The sequence below is a fragment of the Meyerozyma guilliermondii genome, genomic scaffold (assembly GCF_000149425.1).
Source record: "Meyerozyma guilliermondii ATCC 6260 scaffold_1 genomic scaffold, whole genome shotgun sequence".
Taxonomy (NCBI): Eukaryota; Fungi; Ascomycota; class Pichiomycetes; order Serinales; family Debaryomycetaceae; genus Meyerozyma; species Meyerozyma guilliermondii.
Window position 1 is genome coordinate 1,557,409 of NW_001809800.1, and position 20,261 is coordinate 1,577,669.

The 20,261-nt window shown below is 43.4% G+C and overlaps 11 protein-coding genes and 1 non-coding gene across 12 annotated transcripts; 6 read left to right on the forward strand and 6 right to left on the reverse strand. All coding sequences in view use genetic code 12, as the record gives it.

Moving 5' to 3' along the window:
- Positions 1-20: 20 nt before the first annotated feature.
- Positions 21-920, reverse strand: PGUG_00887 (uncharacterized protein; the record flags this gene model as incomplete). The annotated part of the gene is made up of 1 exon (XM_001487460.1): positions 21-920. The coding sequence occupies one exon, from the start codon at positions 918-920 to the stop codon at positions 21-23; it is 900 nt and encodes a 299-aa protein (XP_001487510.1).
- A 487-nt stretch (positions 921-1,407) lies between these two features.
- On the reverse strand, positions 1,408-2,928 carry PGUG_00888 (uncharacterized protein; the record flags this gene model as incomplete). Its single annotated transcript, XM_001487461.1, has 1 exon — positions 1,408-2,928. One exon carries the CDS (start codon positions 2,926-2,928, stop codon positions 1,408-1,410), a length of 1,521 nt encoding a protein of 506 aa, XP_001487511.2.
- Positions 2,929-3,624: 696 nt separating this feature from the next.
- Positions 3,625-4,278, forward strand: PGUG_00889 (uncharacterized protein; the record flags this gene model as incomplete). Its single annotated transcript, XM_001487462.1, has 1 exon — positions 3,625-4,278. One exon carries the CDS (start codon positions 3,625-3,627, stop codon positions 4,276-4,278), a length of 654 nt encoding a protein of 217 aa, XP_001487512.2.
- Positions 4,279-4,288: 10 nt separating this feature from the next.
- PGUG_00890 (ATP-dependent DNA/RNA helicase) lies at positions 4,289-6,049 on the reverse strand (the record flags this gene model as incomplete). The annotated part of the gene is made up of 1 exon (XM_001487463.1): positions 4,289-6,049. The coding sequence occupies one exon, from the start codon at positions 6,047-6,049 to the stop codon at positions 4,289-4,291; it is 1,761 nt and encodes a 586-aa protein (XP_001487513.2).
- A 162-nt stretch (positions 6,050-6,211) lies between these two features.
- Positions 6,212-6,284, forward strand: PGUG_05957. The gene has a single exon. It is a non-coding gene; the product is annotated as a tRNA-Ala (tRNA).
- A 124-nt stretch (positions 6,285-6,408) lies between these two features.
- On the reverse strand, positions 6,409-7,935 carry PGUG_00891 (uncharacterized protein; the record flags this gene model as incomplete). The annotated part of the gene is made up of 1 exon (XM_001487464.1): positions 6,409-7,935. The coding sequence occupies one exon, from the start codon at positions 7,933-7,935 to the stop codon at positions 6,409-6,411; it is 1,527 nt and encodes a 508-aa protein (XP_001487514.2).
- A 180-nt stretch (positions 7,936-8,115) lies between these two features.
- Positions 8,116-9,252, reverse strand: RAD18 (E3 ubiquitin-protein ligase; the record flags this gene model as incomplete). The annotated part of the gene is made up of 1 exon (XM_001487465.1): positions 8,116-9,252. The coding sequence occupies one exon, from the start codon at positions 9,250-9,252 to the stop codon at positions 8,116-8,118; it is 1,137 nt and encodes a 378-aa protein (XP_001487515.2).
- A 179-nt stretch (positions 9,253-9,431) lies between these two features.
- Positions 9,432-12,416, reverse strand: SEC12 (Sec12p; the record flags this gene model as incomplete). The annotated part of the gene is made up of 1 exon (XM_001487466.1): positions 9,432-12,416. One exon carries the CDS (start codon positions 12,414-12,416, stop codon positions 9,432-9,434), a length of 2,985 nt encoding a protein of 994 aa, XP_001487516.2.
- A 113-nt stretch (positions 12,417-12,529) lies between these two features.
- PGUG_00894 (putative pyridoxal kinase) lies at positions 12,530-13,474 on the forward strand (the record flags this gene model as incomplete). The annotated part of the gene is made up of 1 exon (XM_001487467.1): positions 12,530-13,474. The coding sequence occupies one exon, from the start codon at positions 12,530-12,532 to the stop codon at positions 13,472-13,474; it is 945 nt and encodes a 314-aa protein (XP_001487517.2).
- A 234-nt stretch (positions 13,475-13,708) lies between these two features.
- ATG15 (triglyceride lipase) lies at positions 13,709-15,409 on the forward strand (the record flags this gene model as incomplete). Its single annotated transcript, XM_001487468.1, has 1 exon — positions 13,709-15,409. One exon carries the CDS (start codon positions 13,709-13,711, stop codon positions 15,407-15,409), a length of 1,701 nt encoding a protein of 566 aa, XP_001487518.2.
- A 450-nt stretch (positions 15,410-15,859) lies between these two features.
- On the forward strand, positions 15,860-16,702 carry SUR7 (Sur7p; the record flags this gene model as incomplete). The annotated part of the gene is made up of 1 exon (XM_001487469.1): positions 15,860-16,702. One exon carries the CDS (start codon positions 15,860-15,862, stop codon positions 16,700-16,702), a length of 843 nt encoding a protein of 280 aa, XP_001487519.2.
- Positions 16,703-17,404: 702 nt separating this feature from the next.
- PTK2 (protein kinase) lies at positions 17,405-18,937 on the forward strand (the record flags this gene model as incomplete). The annotated part of the gene is made up of 1 exon (XM_001487470.1): positions 17,405-18,937. The coding sequence occupies one exon, from the start codon at positions 17,405-17,407 to the stop codon at positions 18,935-18,937; it is 1,533 nt and encodes a 510-aa protein (XP_001487520.1).
- Between the last annotated feature and the right edge of the window lie 1,324 nt (positions 18,938-20,261).

Consider the following 20,261-nt stretch of genomic DNA (forward strand, 5'->3'; position numbering starts at 1 on the left):
GTAAAATATTATGCTTGGAATTAAACAACAAGCAAAGCAATACCAGTACCACCAGTACAGTCATTGACGGCCAAGGAAAACTTGTTTTCTCCACTTGGGCATGCCTTCCAATCTTGCTTTCCATTCAATACCAAATTGGAGTCCTTGATAGCAAAACCCTTGGTTGAGGCCTCGTCTCCCCATGGACTGACATCTCCAAACTCGCCTGAAGGACGAATAATGATTCCTCTTCCGTTTTGGTCTACCAAAGTACCATCGGCATTGAGGGTCAATTTGAGATCTTCACCTTCAGTTCCTCCAACACTGAAGACATGAGGATGAGATGCAACCTTCTTAATAGCGTTGTGTTGGAACTTGGTGCCTGAACGAATGGCAACGAGTCCAAAGTCTTTCTTAGAAGCAGCTGGTGGGGCTGGTTGGTTAGTAGCCTTAGGTGGAGCTGCTGTAGTGGGCTTAGCAGTAGGTTTGGGTTTGGTGGATGTGGTGACAGTAGTTGGTTTGGAACCAGAGTCTTGCAATCCTTGGACGCTCAATGCAACACCAACAGAGTTCGAACAGCCTCCATCGAGAGCCAATTGGTAGGTGTTACCAGCACCGTGACAGGCAACGAAAACCTCTTTACCACCGTACGTCAAGTGCTCGTTGCTAATGCCAAATTTGGTATCCTTTTGAGTTCCCTCCACGATGAGCTTGTTGCTTGCGGATACTTGCTTTCCAGTTTTCTTGTCGGTCAATGAACCATCGTCGTTCAACACAAATGAAATGGAATCACCACTACCCAAATACACCTTGTCGTCCTTGTTGTAGACACTGGCATATTGGAGGTTGGACCCTGAGCGGATGGTGACCAAGGAGAAGGTTTTCGCGGCCGAGGCAACGGCAGCCAAAGTCAAGATGGATAATGTAGTAGAAGCTTTCATGTTTGTTGAATGATGGTAATTCAAGAATTATTGGACCCTTTTTATATCCATCCCGTCATGCTAATTTTAGGCCAAGGCGCTTAAAATTTTGATGTCTGCATTGTAATACCTCGCATTGTAAAACATCGCATTGAAATTACCCCATATTCTATATTTAGATCAACCGTTACGAACTAATATTTGATGCGCGGTGACGTCACAGTTGGGTTTTGACAGGTTTCTGCGTTTCGGTAAAATCAACTTTGATGGCCCAAACCTAAACAAAGATCCTTCATCAATATATGTCACTCGTATACAATGTCAGACACTTATTTTTAGCACTTCACCAACGCTCAAAATTTTCGATTAAGTTTCTACTTACTCAATTTAGGGTAAATTCCTCGGCATCGGCCCTACTACTGCACCTCGGATAAACGATCACCCGTATTGATGGTAAATTGATGGAAATGCGGCACCGTAAATTCTTGACTTACGTCATGGTTGCGATTCATGACCATGCATAAGGGCTCAAACTTCTAAGTTTCTCCCCGAACCTGTAAAATAAAAAAGGTACAGGTATAAGCAAGCAACCAAATAATGCCAAGAGAGTAGAAGCCCAATGTATGCCCATGTGTTCATACATTTGCAATCCAAAGAGGGGAAATACTCCGGACATGAGTGACCTCACAAATGAATTAGCAGCCATTGCCGATGCTGTGTAAAGTCTATACGCTTCTACTGTATAAGCGAAGATGCCATTGAACACCAATACTGTTGCAAATCCGAAAACAGCAGATCCTATGATTGGGGCTATCCAATGAACTTTACGATAAGTTGTCCATGCCAAAATGAAAAGACCAATAGGTACGAAAAATACCCCAACCAAAAGTGCCAAGAATCGAAACTCGGGTTTGGCTACCCCATTATTTTTCCGAACAAGTTCTTCGTGCTTTTTTTGTACATATGTGGGGGTACCGATGCAGGCAATAAGCATTCCCACCATGAGACCCAAAAATGACATACCTTGTTGGCTGAGATTGAAATCGTAGACCGTTTTGAATATGTATGGAATGGCCACAAAGAACATGTAGACTATAGCGAGACAAAAGCCGCTGTAGAAGCATAGAACAAGCATCATTGGGTCTTTGACTAATAATAGTATGGGTCTTTTAGACGATAAAATAATCGACTCGAATAACGATTCCTTATCTCGTTCAATGGGAGCATAGTAACGATTATCGCCTGTTTCCTTTCTGAGTCTTTGTGCTTTCCAATGCAATAATACCGGTTGATATGTTTCAGGCACAATCACTATGAGAAGGCCCAAAAGTGCACCGGACCAAATAATCATGATGTAAAAAGTCCACCGAAAGCTGATGTGGGAATTTACAAAGCCAGATATAAGCGGTCCCAACAGCGGACCAAGAAATGGGCTAACACCATAAAGCATGATGGGATAGTGCATGTGTTCTTTATCAAATAAGTCACTAAATGTGCCAGAAGCAACAGACATAAACGATGCTCCAAATATTCCCGAAGCCAATCTTCCAAAAAGCATACCGCCGATATTATCGCAAAAGGCGGTAAGAAACTGGAAAGCAATCATAAGTGCTAGACCCACAACATACACTATTCTTCGTCCATGAAACTCTGAAATTGGAGAGAGAAATATGCCTCCAGTACCCAACCCCCAGATATATAGCGATATTCCAAGAACACTGACCTCGTGGCTGATCCCGAAATGCTCTATAATATTATCTGAAGCTAGGGACCATGCTGAGGAGATACAAGTGACATTGACACTTAACAGCGAGATGAGAATTACGATTATCCACTTGCGAACAGGTGACATGTTCATGGGATTCTCCTTGTCGTTGCCGTCGTCAAACAGAACACACCACAGTTTATCATCATATACATCATTTTGAATTACTTCGTAATCAGAGTCCGGATGGGATGGTTGCACGTAATTTGTATTGGGTGAATTTATGGTGCTTTCATGCATGGTATGCAGTTCTTCTTCTTCCATATCCACTCGCAGCACTATTTTGTGCTCAGTAAGTCATTAATATGTGTACTAGACCTTCAGTTGTTGTCTATTAGTAAGGTATGAAGCTTAGTGATAATGAAGATAGTGAGGAACTGCATACGAAAATATGCTCGGAAACGATGCAACCTTAAAACGAAATAAGGAAACAGCGTAAACTTAGAAAGATAGCAAGCTGGCATATTTTTCTTTCAAAAAAATGGTTCCTTAATAGATTTAGGTGGTTTCTAACGCGGTTTTTGGAAGTTGCCGTGCGGCTTTTTGCAACCAACAAACTGAGCCTGAAAATGACGAAACTTCCAAGAGGATTCTAATGGTGATTATTTCAGGAATCCCTTCATCGTTTTGTGTTAATCGTTTTCAGTCTCTCTTTTGAATACTTTATGTTAATTTTTTCCCATTCATTCATTTTTCACTTTTTGCAATTTTCGCATTTTTCATTAAATGCGATTCTTCTTATTGCTACGCTCACAAGACATCTAATAATAGAATTGCAAAAACCATGAAAAACAACCAAGAGCCCACAATTTCACAGCATACAACCACAGTTCCACCCCTAACAAACCCTAACCAACATGGTGCACTGCCCTTGATTTTGGACTTCTTCGTCTACGGCTGTCACCCGCTTTGTGTCATTTCGCATGCATAGAACCCAGAACACGTTGCGAATGTTTTGTCATGGATGCAATAAAGCTCTCTGATCTCCACGCCAATGGTCGCCATGCAGACTTGGAGATGAGCACAGTCATCTCCGATCACGATGACGAGCCCACTAAACTTCATGGAGCATCTGGACCTTTACGTCGACGGCTTTTTTTCAACATTCTTGTATCAGCAACACTCACCTTCACAATTTATTACAATTATCAGAAACTTATCGACCGGCTGCATCCACTTGTGGCCCCGGCATTGCTCGGTAGCATGTCGGCTGCTTTTGCTCAAACGATGAATCAATATTTGAAGAAAAAAATCGACTTTAATAGAATTTTCAAATTCATGGTGTGGGGGTCGATAAACGGGACATTGACGGTACTTTGGATTGATCTACTCCTCAATAGACTTGATAGTGCGGTCTATAGAATAGTGGTGGATCAAACAGTGGGAGCTCCTGCGTTTCAAGCTACATTTTCCATCCTTAATTCATTATGGGAAACCGGTGAATTGATCTCCACCACTGCCAGGTCGTCGTATTTAAGATCACTTCGATACAGCTACTGTTATTGGCCCATTTTCTCGGTATGCCTGTTTCTTTTGGTACCGCCGCAAATGATGTTTCCTGCCAATTGCTTGGCCAATCTTTTGTGGAACTTGATATTGAGTCGATTAACCTAATGTATATTATCTACTTCTTTTGACGAAACGACTTGAGTGCATCCACCTTCTTCCCTCCTTTTCTCTTTCTGTTCTTGTGTACTTTGTTCTTGTGGAACGGAACAAATCCAATCTTCTTGGGATCTTGCCGAGCACTCTCAGGCAACAAATAATCTGGAACCCGTTTAAGTTGACTTTGAACTTTGGCGGGGTGAAGTTCCTTATCGTGGCGCAAGGAAGCCAAATCCTGAGGATTCTCCTCAAAAAATCGCTTAAGTTTCTCCGAATTCATAATCTCATTCTTGAGTTCACGAATCCTCGCTTCTCGTATAGCCGCCAGAGTGACGGCTCGAAATGCATCTTCAGCTCTATACCTGAACCCTTCAACTTGTGTCATATCAAACTGATAGGGTTTGATCTCAAATCCATTTTTGGATTGCAGTTTGACTATACGAGCCAACACTTTTTCATCTCGCTTGGCTCCAGGATTCGTAGCGGTTTTATGCTTCCCCACCTCTTTTACAGGAACAACAAACGACAATGCCATACCAGCTTTTCCGGCTCTCGCAGTACGTCCAACTCGATGGACGTAGGACCTCGAAGTGGTGGGGAGATCAAAGTTTAAAACGCAGGCTACGTTTCGGAAATCCACACCACGAGAAACACCATATTCTCCATCAACTTTCTTGCCCTTTTTCTTTTTGGACTTTTCCGGTTTTGAGTCTTCTTGGTCGTCTTCTCCCTCCTGCTCAGTAACCTCCGTAGACTCATCGCTTGCAATAAGTAGATTATAGACATTTTTGTTGAATTCATCGACAATGTGTAATCTCGAATTTACCGGCAACTCACTGTTTAGAATACAGCAACGAACACCAAACTGCTCGAGGAACAATTTCAATCTGTACCCACGGTCTATGTTGTTGACAAAGGCCAATGTCTTACCCTTTATCAAGTGCAACTTGAAGATAACATATGCAAACAAAAACTTGTCAAATTCAGAGGTACGAGCGTAAAATTGCACGAGACGATTCTGATTCTCTTCATTATCATTGAGCTTGATAATGGCTGGTTTAGTACAAAATCGTGCCTTCAAATCGTTGACATCGTCATTGACAGTTGCCGACATAAGATATGTCTGTAAGTTTCTCTTAATAGGTAAAAAGTCATCAAGCTTCTGTAAATCCTCCATGTACCCATAAGAAAGCATTAGATCAACCTCATCGATAGCAAGACTAGTAACAGTAGTGAGGTCAACAATACTCGCATGCTTCTCTAAAACGGTGGTAAGTCTCAGTGGAGTGGAAATGATGATTTCAGGCTTAGCCAGCAACAATGAAACTACAACTTGGTCTGACACATTAGTTGCCAAGTTGATCTGAGTTATTGAATTGCAGTAAACCAAGAGTTTTTCAATAAACTTGGTTACTTGATTGGCAAGTTCTTTTGTAGGAACCAAGATAACACTCTTGATGTTGTGTTCGGATAAACCTTCAGAAAGAATATTTTGAATGATAGGAATGGAATAGGCACCAGTTTTACCCGAACCCGTAGATGCTTTGGCAATAATATCTCTTTTATCTTCGAGAGAAAGTGGAATTGCATTAGATTGAATCAATGTAGGTTTTTCAAAACCCAACTGATATACAGCTTGCAACAAGCGAGGATCAAGTTTGAAATTCTCCCACTTAGCCGACTCATCTAAATACTCAGATGCTACCACAGCGTCTGTCATTGGGGAAGGAAATGTGCGATGAGCACAGCGATGAGGTTCGACTTGAAGATGGTACTGCATATTAAATTTTGTGATTCGCAAAAAAGCGAGGCTATATAGCGGGGATTCACAACGCGCATATCAACTTGAAAGAGGACCCAAGAATGGCTCGAAAACAAGGGTATAACTTGGAAATTGTGGAAAACGTCATAGTAGTACACGCAAAGCTAATTATACATCAAAGGGCGTGTGGCGTAGTTGGTAGCGCGTCTGCCTTGCAAGCAGAAGGTCACCGGTTCGACTCCGGTCTCGTCCATTCTTTTTTGAATTTTAATTCACCTACATTTTTTTTGGTAGATTCGATGATGAATGTTGCAAAGTAATGAATAAATTATAGAATGTATTGAATATTAGATTATTGTCTATCATGCATTGCACCATCAATCTTTTGGACTTTCCTCTTCTTGAATCGCACTTGAAGTGCCTGCAGTGGCATCTGCCACATCCAAAGATATAGGTGAGAGATTGGCTTTATTGATTCGCTGAGAACTTGTGGAGGCTCTTCGGGCATTAGAGGAGCGACGCGCGAAATTTTGGCGTATCAGCGCGAAAGATGGCCGTCTTGAAACTGCTTGTTCTTCATCAACTGTTCGCGTTGATTTTCTCGAAACGAGACGCTTTATTTGCAGACCAATGTAATCTGCCGATGGGACGTTGTCGTCAGAATCATGAAAGCTGCGAATAGATTCACTCAATCGATCTTCATCTTCCTCGTTTGGGCGAACACCTGAAGCAATTGACGTTTCTCGTTCGAGTGGCTTGCCCATTCCATAAACTGGAAATACATTTCTTGGCGATCTGGCATGAGGACCCCGAGAGCCAACTGATACATTGGTATTTGTTCTTGAGAGCCTCGACCGTGTGCGAGCAACAGACTCATTGTAAAATGGGGCCGGAGAGTAGCCAACCATAGAACTTGCACTGCTTCTATGCGATGAATTATGCCTCAGAATTTCACTATTGTGCTTTTCTAAAGCCAAATCCGTAACGTCCTCATCATCTTCTTCGGGATCCGGTTCCTTCTGTCGTATGACTCGCGAGTCAGTATTCAATTCAGGCTGTTCATCTCGCAAAGTAAATCTTGGAAGCCTCAACTTTTTCTGATCGTGCTCAACAGAAACCAAATGCGAGTACCATGGAATGGTGATGGCGAAGAAAACACCGCCTATTATATTCCCAATGGCCTCAGGGAGCATTACTTTCCACACCACCTTACCAACAGATATCGGTGCCGAGCATACAAGTCCCATAATGAGCAGAAACATATCGGCGATCGCATGGCTAAAACCGACAGCACTGAAGGTGAAAACAGGAACTGTTATCATTATAAATTTGACATGTAAAGGTTTGGCCATTATTTGAAGATAAACCCCCAAGCAGACAAAAAAATTACCTGCCATACTTTTAATCATCGTTTCCACAAACGAAAACAGGGCCTTTTTCATTGTAATAGCTATGCACGCTTCTTTGTATGACGGCTCTTTCCCAACATGCAGAAACCACACTATCACATAGCAAACGAATATATTGCCCACCACGTTGAATGCGTAACTTACAGTCCAACTTATTACAACATCAAAGATTGACACTGCTCCTCGTAAAACTCCAACACCAAAGTAAAGAACATTCGAATTAAACAAATCAGCACCAAGTACCACAACGTAAAACAAACCAATGGGGAAAAAGAATCCTTGAAGGAACTCTATAATACCTGGATTTGCCTTATAAAGTTCCGGACAATTGGCTTGTAACGCTGCATGAAGCATACCTCCACTTGCAAACAATAACCCGCCCATGAAAGAGTTGAGAATTAGCATGTCAACTGTGAGACGGGCCTTCTTCATGGAAGTTGCTACCACCGCCAACGCGGCCTCGTACGTGGAAATGTACAAAGAATCATCAACCATGAAACATCAAGTTGAGGATGGAAGTGCGTAAAGTTTAGACTATTGGTGCTAGGATGCAATGGGCAAGAATCTTAACTTGCAGAGTTTAACTCGATGAGGTAGCTTATTCTGGAAAGTTTTTCCGAAAAGCGTTAATAAACGAGACCCTCGTAACCTTGGCCGTTATTTTTTTCTGGGCACTCATTCGTCGTGAGATTTTCCGGTTTCCGCGGACTTTTCTTCGATCTCAGCCGCATCTGCCGTGCCATTAGAAATAACAGATATTTCACGTTTCTGCTGATGACTTAGCCTGGCGCTCTTTATCAAACCTTTGAACTCTTTGTGGTATTCCTGTAGCCATCTCTTTACCAGAAAATCTTTGTCAGTGATCAGTTTAAAGCTGATACTGCGGCTTGAGAAAAGATCTGAACCCGCTGAACCTCCAAATGCCAGATGAGATCCTTCCCATTGGTTGAGTCTTTGGTGTAGCACCTTTTCCAGCACCGGGTGGTTGCTGTCTAAGTTTGAGTTGAAGAGAATGTAAAAATGATTATATCGAAGCTCAAGTTGAGTCCTGGTACCTGCTGTCAGTAGTCTTATTTGTGAAAGCTTTTCTTTAAGTCTGGGCGTAGAAAGGGACTTAAAGTCCAACTTGGGTAGTTTCTTGGTCTCTGCGGCGTTGTGTTTGTCAACTTCATTAAAGTAAAAGTTCAGGTGGTCTTTAGTGGGTCTTGGAACGGGGGAAACGGTGCGTTTAGGATGCTGAAAAAAGGACGATATTGCCGAGTTTGATGAACCAGCATTTTTCTTTCGTGGGGTGGGCTTCTTATAGCCCAAGCACTCATCAATATGTCTCGATTGTAATACCTGTGCCGTCATCTTTCTCGAGCAAATTGGACAATCTACAAGTTCGTCTCGCGTAGGAATTGCCGCTGCATTCTTGTGTTTCTTTAGTGGTGGCTCTTCGTCAGAAACCTCTATTATTTCTTGTTTCTGTTCATTTTCAGGTGAAATTTCGTTGCCAATAACCAGTAATAAATCGTGCCGCAACGCAACATAGCAGTTTATGATTTCTTCAAGTAATATCACTTTCTTGAGGTTGCTCTCGAACTGTTCTGTCTTACACAACGGGCAACTACTATTGACCACCAAGTATTCTCGTATGCAATGAGAACAAAATGTATGATTGCAGCTTGTAGTCATTGGCGCTTTCATGAACTCTTTGCAAATAAAACAGCGTTGGAGAGCATCAAGTTCGGTCAACTTAGGCATCTTTGTGGACTTGAAATCAGAAGGATCCGTCACGTTCTGGAGATTATTAGCAAACGGATTATCCATGGTGCTAAGCTAGCCTTTGCGATCTCGAGTAATCTGAGACTCGCGTAAGCGATGCGATGCGCAGGAAGTGTGGAGAACAAGAAATAGAGATAGCAAAAATCTAGACGATAAAGAGTAGTGAAATAGCAAGTGGTAGCAAGGAAGTATTAGCGAGTATCATAGCAATGACAATGTATTAATCAGAGTTCGTCGTGGACAACAGCTTTACTAGGTTGACCAGATGAAGATTTTGATCCACTCTTCTTCTTTGATCTCTTCTTTTTTGACCTTTTAGTAGTTGGTTTCACTGTTGATGTGGAGGATTCAGAGCTAGCTGCATCAGGAATTGGTGTCGTAGAATTGGTCAGTCCATCATTGGCACTCTCTTCCACAATCGGAGCAGCTGATGGAGTCACAGCAGGTTGTGCAGAAGGCACATCCTCCAGCAGAGTTATAGCTTCTGTTGCAGACTCTTCGAGTGCGTTAGCTGTACTTTCAGCAACGGCTTCAACGATAGGATCTGCGGTTTGTTCGGGGATCTCTTCTGCAGTCAGTTCTGAAGTCTGTTCTGTTATCTCTTCCGCAGTCAGCTCAGAAGTCTGTTCTGGAATCTCTTCCGCGGTCAGTTCTGACGTCGCTTCTGCGGTCTTCTTGCTTTCGTAGTCGAAAGTAGGCAGTTCGATAGATGTATATGTCTCTTCAGCAATACTTGGTGAAGGAGTCTCATCATTAGGAACTGCAATGGTATTGCTTTCATCATCAGTGGCTTGTTGTGAAGGTTGAGAAGTATCGTTCTCGTTTGATAAGTCTCTCGTAGAAGTCTCGTTCGCTGGCTCTTCCGTTGACGTCTCCTCAGTTGGTGCAGAAACGGATTCCTCAACAATGGTGGAAGCTGATATTTCTGAAATGATTACTTCCTCTATGATGGTTGATGCTTGAGACAAAACAGGCTCAGGCGAGCTAACAGTTGAATATTCAGACAGTGATTCTTCTTCGCCGGAGTATTGGCTCTGTTCTTCTTCTTCGGTCTCTTCATACTCTTCCGTCTCCAGGCCCAGGGAATATCTATCGTCATCGAGATCTTTTGCCTCTTCAGAAGAAGCTTCAGTGTCTGAAGGCGAGATTGTCGTCGCTGCAGTCGTTCCTTGCGTTATTGACTCAGCTGCAGTTGTGAGTGATTCAGTCTCAGAAATTGCTTCTTCCTGATCATCTTCTTCGGACTCCTCGCCCTCCTCAGCTTCAGTCTCCTCTGATTCGTCACCATCTTCTGCTTCCGCTCCTTCTGTTTCGGCTTCTTCGTCATTACCGTCTTCACTGTCAGTGTTCTCGTCACCTTCAGTTTTCTCGTCATCATCTTCAACCGAAGCCTCTGAATCCTCTGAAGCTACTGTTGGCGTGGATATCGTTGACGTGGATACTGTTGGCGTGGATTCACTTGAAATGTCACTCAGTGTAGAATTTGTACCGTAGATTACTTCTTCTTTGATCTCATCCATTTCTGGGACAACTTCAATTGAGCTGGTAACAGGAGCCAGTACTGTACTGAGAATTTCGGTAGTCACATAGTTTGTTGTATCCGAAAAGAACGAGGACGAGTCAAAATCTTCCTTACCAGTAATGTCTGCCACATTTTTCGTCACCTGTGAGACAATATCTTCCAATGTATGAGACATATGAGCAGTAGATGCAGCCTTGGAGCTATCATCAGGAGGTTGGACAGGTGCCAGTGACTGCTTTGCATCACTGTTGCTCTCAGATGTCGCCGATATTGAATTTTCAACTGCTGGAACTTCGCTAGTTGCAATCGTGGTATCATCAGTAGTAGCTTCTCTCTCTGTATTCAAGTTGATTTTTTCCTGAACAATTGAATATCCCAATTCTCCATAATGTTTGAGATGACTGAGGCCAATTTTACCATAGACCTGAGCCTGATCCCATGCAACAAGTCCGTATTCACGACCTTGCTGGAGATACACTTCGCTGTTTTTGGAAGCGAGCGCCAAGTAGTCTTGTAGTTGGCCAGTTTCATGAGCTTTTTGCAAGAAAATACCAGTGATTGCAACGAGGATAATCATGATCAAGTAGTTGAAAAGTGAACCAATAACCGAACGTCCCTTGGCATAGTTGGGACGAAGTTTCAAAACCTTTACGTTTGCGTCGGAACTACCACTTGCCAATTTACTGCCGTTGGGACAGAATGACAAACATGTGATGGCAAACTTGTGATAATTCTTGTATGTTTTCAAGATCTTGAAATCGCTCAAGCGGAAGATGTTGAGTGAGCAGTCATTACCAGCAAACGCGAGCAAGTCCTGAGTCACAGAAATGTCAAAGGCAACACATCTCATTTTGGATTTGATTTCCTTTATTTTGTCTATAGTCTGGTTTGCGGTGGAATATTGTATGAGGGCGACACCCTTTCCATTTCGCAATGCTGCCACGATGACCACGGTTGATGCATTAATGTATTTGACCTTTGACAAAATGTACTTGCTGAGCGTCTTTGTAACCGCGGGAGATTTGGAACTGGAAGACACCAATGATCCAGATGCAGGGTTTATCACTTCCACAGAGCTACCTGTTACGTAGCACAACGACTTGCCATTGTTGGGACTAAGTTGAAAATCCTTGATCTCCACATCTGATGATGGAGTAAACTTGAATATGAGGTCCAAGGTGTCAGGATTGAATATGGAAATTGATGATGGGGTTTTGGAAGTCATAAGGCATCCCAATGAACCATCAGATGAAACACACACAGCTTTTGGATACTCGCCCACTTCGTCCAGGGAAATCTCCTCTTCCAACTGAGCAGCATCCTGGAATCGCAAATGCTCTTCCAGTGTATAAACGTACTTGCGTAGATTGTGATTGATATTCATTGATTTTGCAAGTTCTTCCGATTGATTGCAACCGATAAACACCAAATGACCATCGTCGGTGCTTCCAGAGATATCAACACACATTGGCGAGTCTTCATTGTCTGGCAAAACAATTTCACGGAATTTTTGGAGTCTTCTAGATTTATCAGATACTTTGAACAGACATTTAATCACAGTTATTTTGTTCGGTAAACCATGATTTCCCTCGCCGCCTCCCCCAGTAACGAGCACGGCCTTGTTGTTGATGAAACGAGCCCCGAAAATGGGATAACCAACGTCGATCCCTGCCGAATCTTTGGACATGTTGTACAACACATCTACGCGACGTGGCTTCGATGTTAAGGCGCTGGTGTGCGGGTGCGAATTCTGGATATTCGCGGAAACCGGACGCACTGATGTTTGGCTGCACCTAGTTGATGAAAGCGCTCTGTGTATCGCTGCATGTTAGTCATGGGTATGTTGGAAATAGAGCGTGTACGTTCCCGCTCCAGTACCAGGGGTGGGACGTGGATGCAGTGAACACCACAAACTTCTCTAATCATCCTGGTTATGGCAAAATTGGAGGAAGAGTTGTTGATCCCGATGAAGTGCAACAAGTAATTGAAGGGTTAGGAGGCATTGTAGATGTCACTCTGGAGTACGATATGGTTATTAGTGGATACTGTCCGCGTCCAGAAACCGTGGAAGTCGTGAGAAAGTTATGTGCTGAGTTAAAGCCGCTGGTTGCCTTGGTGGTCGATCCTGTTCTTGGCGATAATGGAAAATTATACGTTCAGGAAACGATAGTTCCAGAATATGAAAGGTTGATGGTCGAGTGTCCCGTATCATTGACTACGCCCAATCTGTTCGAATTTGAGTTGCTTTCAAAATGTAAAGTGAGTTCTTGGAGCGACCTCAAAAGAGCCATGAATGCATTCCATGAAAAATTCCATATACCCAACGTGGTGATCCTGTCAATTGAGATCGAGGGACAATTGTACGCGGTGGGAGCCCTGAGAGAGTCACAATTAATAAAACAAAAATTGACGTCTGATAATTCCAATTTACAAGAATCGGAAGAACGTGATGGACTTGCAATATTTTACTTTCCAATCGAAAAATTGGACTGTAACTTCAACGGCAGTGGTGATGTTTTGACTGCTATCGTCTCCCACTGCTTTTATAAAAATGGGTGCAAATTAACCCCAGAGACCCTCAGCGAAGCATTGATAAAACTAGAACATATTCTCAAGAAGAGTATACAAATAGAAACCCATAAAACCGGCAAACAGGTGTCTCATGTCAAGGACATCCAGATCGTTGCACTGCGAGCAGTTCTCGATATGAACCCAACAATGCGTCCGGTATTCTGGGTACAATAGATAAGAGAAGTTGCAAAAATGAAAATTGCAAAAAATGAAAAATGTATAAATCAAATTAAATATCAAAGACGAATATAGAACCACCAACAACAGAACAATAAATATCGACTTCACCCCTTTACCAGACTCACTACACAACCCTTTCTGGTTCCTTTCGCTAGGTCCAGCCTTCACATCCTACCACCCACCCCACAGTATTCTACGCGATCACGGATTGATTTGATAAGACCTACCATGGGATCCAAACACAAAAAAAACGCCCTGAAAAGCCTAAGGGCGTTTAGTTTTATCATCTTGAGTGCCCTGATAGCACTTGTATATATATTCAATCCGGTGAAATTGATTTTTCCTTCCTCAATAATTCGCTTTCATCACGGGTTGCCACCACAATCGCAAGAAATCGTCACAGAACAACCAAAATCCCACTCCAAGTTCCAGCTTAAGCATATATATCATCATGGGTCCGGAAAAAACTATAAAATTCACCGGCGCCTTGATATTACTCCCGAATATTTGGCCAAACATGACGCATATTTTCAGCATTTTAACCAGCTTCAATCTGGAACCGAGCAAGTTTCCCTTGACAACTTGGATTCAGTCGTGGCACAGTACGACTGGCCAAAACATCACCAGGGAAAGAATCCATGGACCATAGAGCTTCCCATGAAAATTGCCAAACGGCCAGCAGTTAGATTGAAACAGAGACATGATCACAACTACATTGATTCGTATCTCCAGTATGCCCTTTCGGTAAAGAGTAATCCTCAGCATATTAATAATGTTCAACTTGAGTGGATACTGGAAGACATATCAGTTCCAGACGTCAAAGATAGGGACACTGTAGTATCCCTTGCTACCATTTCCTCAAATGCCTACGTGAGATTCCCCAAAGATGACGACGAGAAGAAGAACCTGGACTGGATAGATGTAGGGGAACCGTGGGTTCCAGATGATCGCAACAACAACATCGAATTTGGGTGGGGAGACGATGGACTTCGCGGACATATATTCGTCAGTGAAGACAATAAGACGGTTGTTATTGGTGTCAAGGGTACTTCTGGAGCCGGGCTTCCTGGTTCAGGGTCTGAGGAAACACAAGCAAATGATAAGACGAATGATAATTTGTTATTTCTGTGTTGTTGTGCACGTATAAGCTACATGTGGACTACGGTTTGCGACTGCTACGAGAAGACGTATACCTGCAACCAAGATTGTTTAGAGAAAGAATTGGTGCGCAAGGACCGCTATTATCAAGCGGTGCTTGACCTTTATCGGAATGTCACCGAAATATACCCGTCAGAAAGCCATGATATATGGGTTACTGGCCATTCTTTGGGAGGTGCTTTGGCGTCGCTTTTGGGACGAACTTATGGATTACCGGTGGTAGCCTATGAGGCTCCAGGTGAGATGCTTGCCACCCAGCGTCTTCACCTTCCACAACCACCAGGACTCCCCAAACATGCAGAAAATATCTGGCATTTCGGTAATACAGCAGACCCCATATTTATGGGAGTTTGTAATGGAGCATCCAGTCTGTGTAATCTCGCGGGCTATGCCTTGGAAACAGCTTGCCACACCGGACGCCAGTGCGTATATGATGTGGTTACGGATAAAGGATGGCATGTGAACTTGCTCAATCATCGAATCCACACCGTTATCGACGATATAATTATGACCTACAACGATACAGCTCCATGTGCAGACCAACCTCCATGTCGTGATTGTTTCAATTGGAGATTCACCAGCAGAGATGACAGTCTTGATGACGAGCCACCGTTGCCCAATCCATTACGGCCTGGAAAACCTAGTACAACATCCTCCAGTCAGCACCATACTTCTACAACTACCACCACCGAAACATCCAGACCCCAAAAGTGCCTAAAGAGAACATGGTATGGGTGGTGCGTGGAATGGGGCGATGAGGAAGATGCATGATCAGCCGGGCACATGAAACGGAGACGAAAGCATTAAGATGAAACGAGAGAGTACAGTGAACAATGAGTGGAGCATTATGCAAACATTAAGAATGCTATATGCAGCAAGCGGCTATATGCATCCGAGACATATTTCGGCAATTCAATTTCACAAATTTAAAGTTTGCGACTTCAACTGTCCCGGCGATGAGCACTAAGGAAGTGGAGCCGTGACCGTCTTGTTCTTTCATGCCGCGGCGCAAGAGGCTGTAGTTTCCTATTTGGTATAATTTCCAAACTTGTGACGTGCACAGAGCTATTATTACCCAGGGCCAGCCGCAAACAAACACATCGTCGCCCAATTAGGAAGGGGTCTTGTTGATGACTAGCAACCTGCACTCGGGCTCAAAATGCGTTATATTGCGTCAGGACTATCCAAACTTTCTTCCGGCTGTTTTCTATCATTGATACCATGAGGTTAATTACAGGAATCTTTAACCTCTTCTTCCTTGCAGGGTCAACCCTCTTGTTGGTCTTTATTGTCTTGTCGGGTTCAACCAACCATTTCCCATTCAATCGGTTCTACTGGTTGAAAGCTGATACGTCCAGTATTTCCCATGCTTACCTGACTTCATCGTGGACTTTTTGGGGTGTTTGCCAAAGTGATGACTTCAGTAAATGTAAGCTGGGTCCAGCCTACCCATTGTCTCCTGTTGACAACTTTGAAACCTCCCTGTCGGTTCCTCAAGACTTTGTTGATAACAGGGACACATATTATTATTTGACGAGATTTGCATTCGCATTCGAGATTATTTCGTTATGTTTCGCAGGAGTATCGCTCATCATTGACATTTTGGGCTTGTGCTTCAATGTGATTGATAGAATTGTGATTGCATTCATTTCGTTTGCTCTCTTCTTTGCTGCTGGTTTTGCGGCTTTACAAACAGCAGCCGTTGTATTGGCAAGAAATGCTTTCCTGGACGAAAACAAATATGCCCACATCGGAGTCAAGATGATGGCCATTACATGGGCGGCAGTGGTTTGTTTGTTCATCGTGTGGGTCATCACATGTTTTGCCAACATTGCAACGTCGTACAGAAAACACATGAGTAGAGTCAACGACTACAGAGCCCAGGAAGCAGGTGCTGCCAAGCCAGCAGGTGCCGATGACGAATCCGTAGCCAACGACCAGTCATCGTTCACCAGAACTGCTCCTGCTGCTACCGAGACTAATGAGGTCAATTCCAACTCGGGAGGCATTCGGTTCTTCAAGATTAAAAGAAACCAGAAGGTGTCCGACGAGGACAGTGTTTAGTACATAATTTAATTGTTTGAGAGCTTGGTGTAGGCGTTTGGCAACGTTCCATTAGTGGGGCAACGTTTCTTCCCCACATGTTCCGCGGCGTTTCCACGCCCGAAAAGTTTCTCTCAGGAACCGTTTACGAAAATTTATTATTGCGATAATTACACATTTTTACCCTTCCTCTTTCACTTCATTTGGCTCTCCCATCCACTCCGACCATTAACCGAGACCTTTTTCGATTCTAACCCTCGGATTGTGTTATATTTTCTAAACACGGCGTTTCCGCTCGGCCATAATACTCCTGCATTGTTTTTTTTTTCAACATTCGCTATTGTTGCTGAGCAGAACAATTGACAGATCAAAACTTATCTATCAAGCCTTTTGGACCCCTTAAACAACTTGTTGTTTCGATACCGGCTATCGAACATTCCAAATATCTTGCCCCTTCTGTGCCTTATCTATAAAAGGTGCTGCATAACTGGGGTTTTGTGTCATTAAACCACGGAGGGTTTCGGCGTGAAACGAGCAAAGTGACTTTATCTTAAAAATACCAATTTACACCACGGAACCATTTTTTGGTCTACAGTGATACCCGAATCCTGGTACTAGCGACGTCAACTTTGTTGATATTCACTTATAGGTTCCACCCATAGCATTTGCAAAAACTGGCCCCTTTAGTTTTGCCTATCAATTGTCAAATTTCTTATAATCACCATGCCTAACAACGAACAAAACCACCACCACCATCATTTCCGAAACATCTTCCGCAAAGAAAGCAGTCCATCTTCGGACTCGGGTGGCTCTCATGTGGGCCTTTCCAAGTTATTTCATCACGGCGAAAAGGAAGAAAAAACCATATCTAGAACCCCATCGGTGCTCTCGCTCAAGAGACACAACTCCAACATCACCCGGTCAGCCTCTAATCTCGATAAAGAGCCGAAAAAACTCTCGAAAGCACAGACAATGGCCCATATCCAACACATGAACCAGAAGAATGCCAAGAGTCTTGCCAACCAAAGGGTCCCTGCTCCCATTGGCAACCACGAGAAGATCAAGTACAATCCCTTCGGCATCAACAAAACCCCCAGTGCCACTGGATCTCCCAAAAATGCCAGTTTCTACATGGCAGGCGGTGCCGATGGAGGTCGAGTTCTCTCGAACCCAGTGGCTAACCCAAACGACTATTTGCCTGAAGACTTGTTTGAGGAGCACGTTAACCTCCTTGACGACTACGAAATCGACGTAAGCACCAAAAAACTAGGAGACGGCGGCTCCGCCGATGTTCGTATCATCAATGCTGCAAACCACAAGAAGCAATGCTACGCGCTTAAAAAGTTCAATCTTTTGACCAATGAAACAGACGAAGAGTTCTACAAGAGAGTGGCCCAGGAGTACATCATATCCAAGCGAGCAAGTCAATCTAGGCATGTCGTGGATACGCTTGCGTTGGTGCGAATTCAGTCACAAGGTACCGTTACCAGAGGATGGGGATTTGTGCTTGAGTTTTGTAATGGCGGAGATTTGTTCAATGCAATCGTTAAACCTGGCTGGAAGCGTACGTCACTTGCTGAAAAGTTTTGTGTTTTCAAGCAAATTGCCTATGGGTTGAAGTACCTTCATGAGCATGACATTGCTCATCGAGACATGAAGCCTGAGAACATTTTAATTGACAGTAATGGAATTGCCAAGTTGTGTGACTTTGGCGTGAGTGTTTTCGGGCATACCACTCCTGGAGACTTCAATAGTGAGTTACACTTGTGTTCTACGTATGTTGGTTCTCCTCCATACTCATCACCCGAGGTTATGAAAATCAAAGAAGCGAGCAGCTCTGAAGCAAAGAGTTTAGCCTACGATCCTTTCCAGATGGACGTATGGGGGTTAGGTATGCTCTTGTTCTGCATTGTATATTGTGGTGTGCCATTCGCAGCCGCTACTCCCAACGATCATGGGTTTCGAGACTACAAATTCAACCATGACAGATTCACCTCGGACCATCCTACTTTCAAAAACAACAACGATTTCTCAAAAGGTCCAGGGTCGGAGTTCAAGTGGGCAACCCAATTTGCATCCAATGGAGCTGCCAGAGTAGCATGGAAGCTATGTGACCCATCAGTCAGAGACAAGATACACCATGGACCTTCTTTTCAAAGACCCATGGTTCAATGGCTTGGAAATGTGTATCTACGAGCACCCAGATCAAGATGTCAATCCGCTTGTACTTGCACCTTCAGGTACTACCAACTCTAACCTGTCATCGGTGACAAATTCGAGGGCTCCATCGAGAAAAAATACGATTGTTACTTATGACCACGAAAAAAGCGAGGATGGAGAGCATACCCCATACAGAAGTATGTTGGATTTGGCCAGCGCCTTACCCCCTTGTGACAATAAGCCCGATAACCACACTGATGATAATGATTCGTTGCACTCGACGTCGTCGTTGACCCACACCCCTTTGAAACTCACCAAGAATGACCATACAAACTCAATTGATTCCACAAATAGCGAAACCGGCAAACCGCTTCTGCCTTCACGAAGCAAATCCCTGGCAGATGATAAAGGTGACGATAAACTGTCGTCAGTCAACTTGCCGTCCTTACGTGAAAATGTGGAGCATTCGTTTGACGAAAGCGAACAAGATGAGGAAGAAACGAAAGAGAAAGAAAAGAACGTACCATTGCCCAAGCAAAAAGAACTCAAGACCAGTCTGCTGTTCCAAATGGATTCCAACGGGCTTTGTAATTTGGGTTACAAAATTAAAAAACATAATCATGTTGATATTAGCACTATGGCGGTAGCTGGAACCATGTCTAGACGAGACGTCAGACGATAACTATAAATACATGGTCAGAAAGAGAAAGAGACAGTAAAGTAGACAAACGCCTTAAAACAAGAAATCAATAAGTAGTCAGACTTAGTATGAAGTCACATTAAAGTAATGTTAATCTTCACCAGTCAATCTTCACTACCCGTCTACTCTTCGATTCGTACATGTACATGTATTAAAGGATTACTTATGCTTCCAAGGAAACTCTACCCTTAGGGTTGGTCACCTTGACACCGATCTTCTTAGCCTTGGCAACAATCTCAACTCTGTTCTTAGCAGAAACGTTGTGGGCAATCTCAGCAGCATAGGTCTTGGTGTGCATCAACAAAACGTCCAAGTCCTTGATGTTCTTGACGAGGTAAGCTTTGTGACCACTTGGCATCATGTGTCTGGTCTTCTTGTTAGAACCGTAACCAATGTTAGGTTGAGGAATGGTACCTCTGAATCTTCTTCTAACACATGAGTCAATACCCTTTTGCTTTCTCCAGTTCTCAGCAACACGCTTGAATTGGTCAGACTGGTGTCTCTTGAACTTTTTGTGGTGCTTCTTGACAATCTTTGGGTGAGGAAGAGATGCGGCCACTGATGTTAGTAGGGGTTCAACATTTCATTTCTGTCATTTGAACGGATCCGGGGCATGCTGCTTGTCATATGGACCGATTACAGGCCCTGGGTGCTCAACAAATTTGTGATAGCGATATACATACTTTTTGCTGTCTAACTGTTCGTTCTAAAAATTTTCAC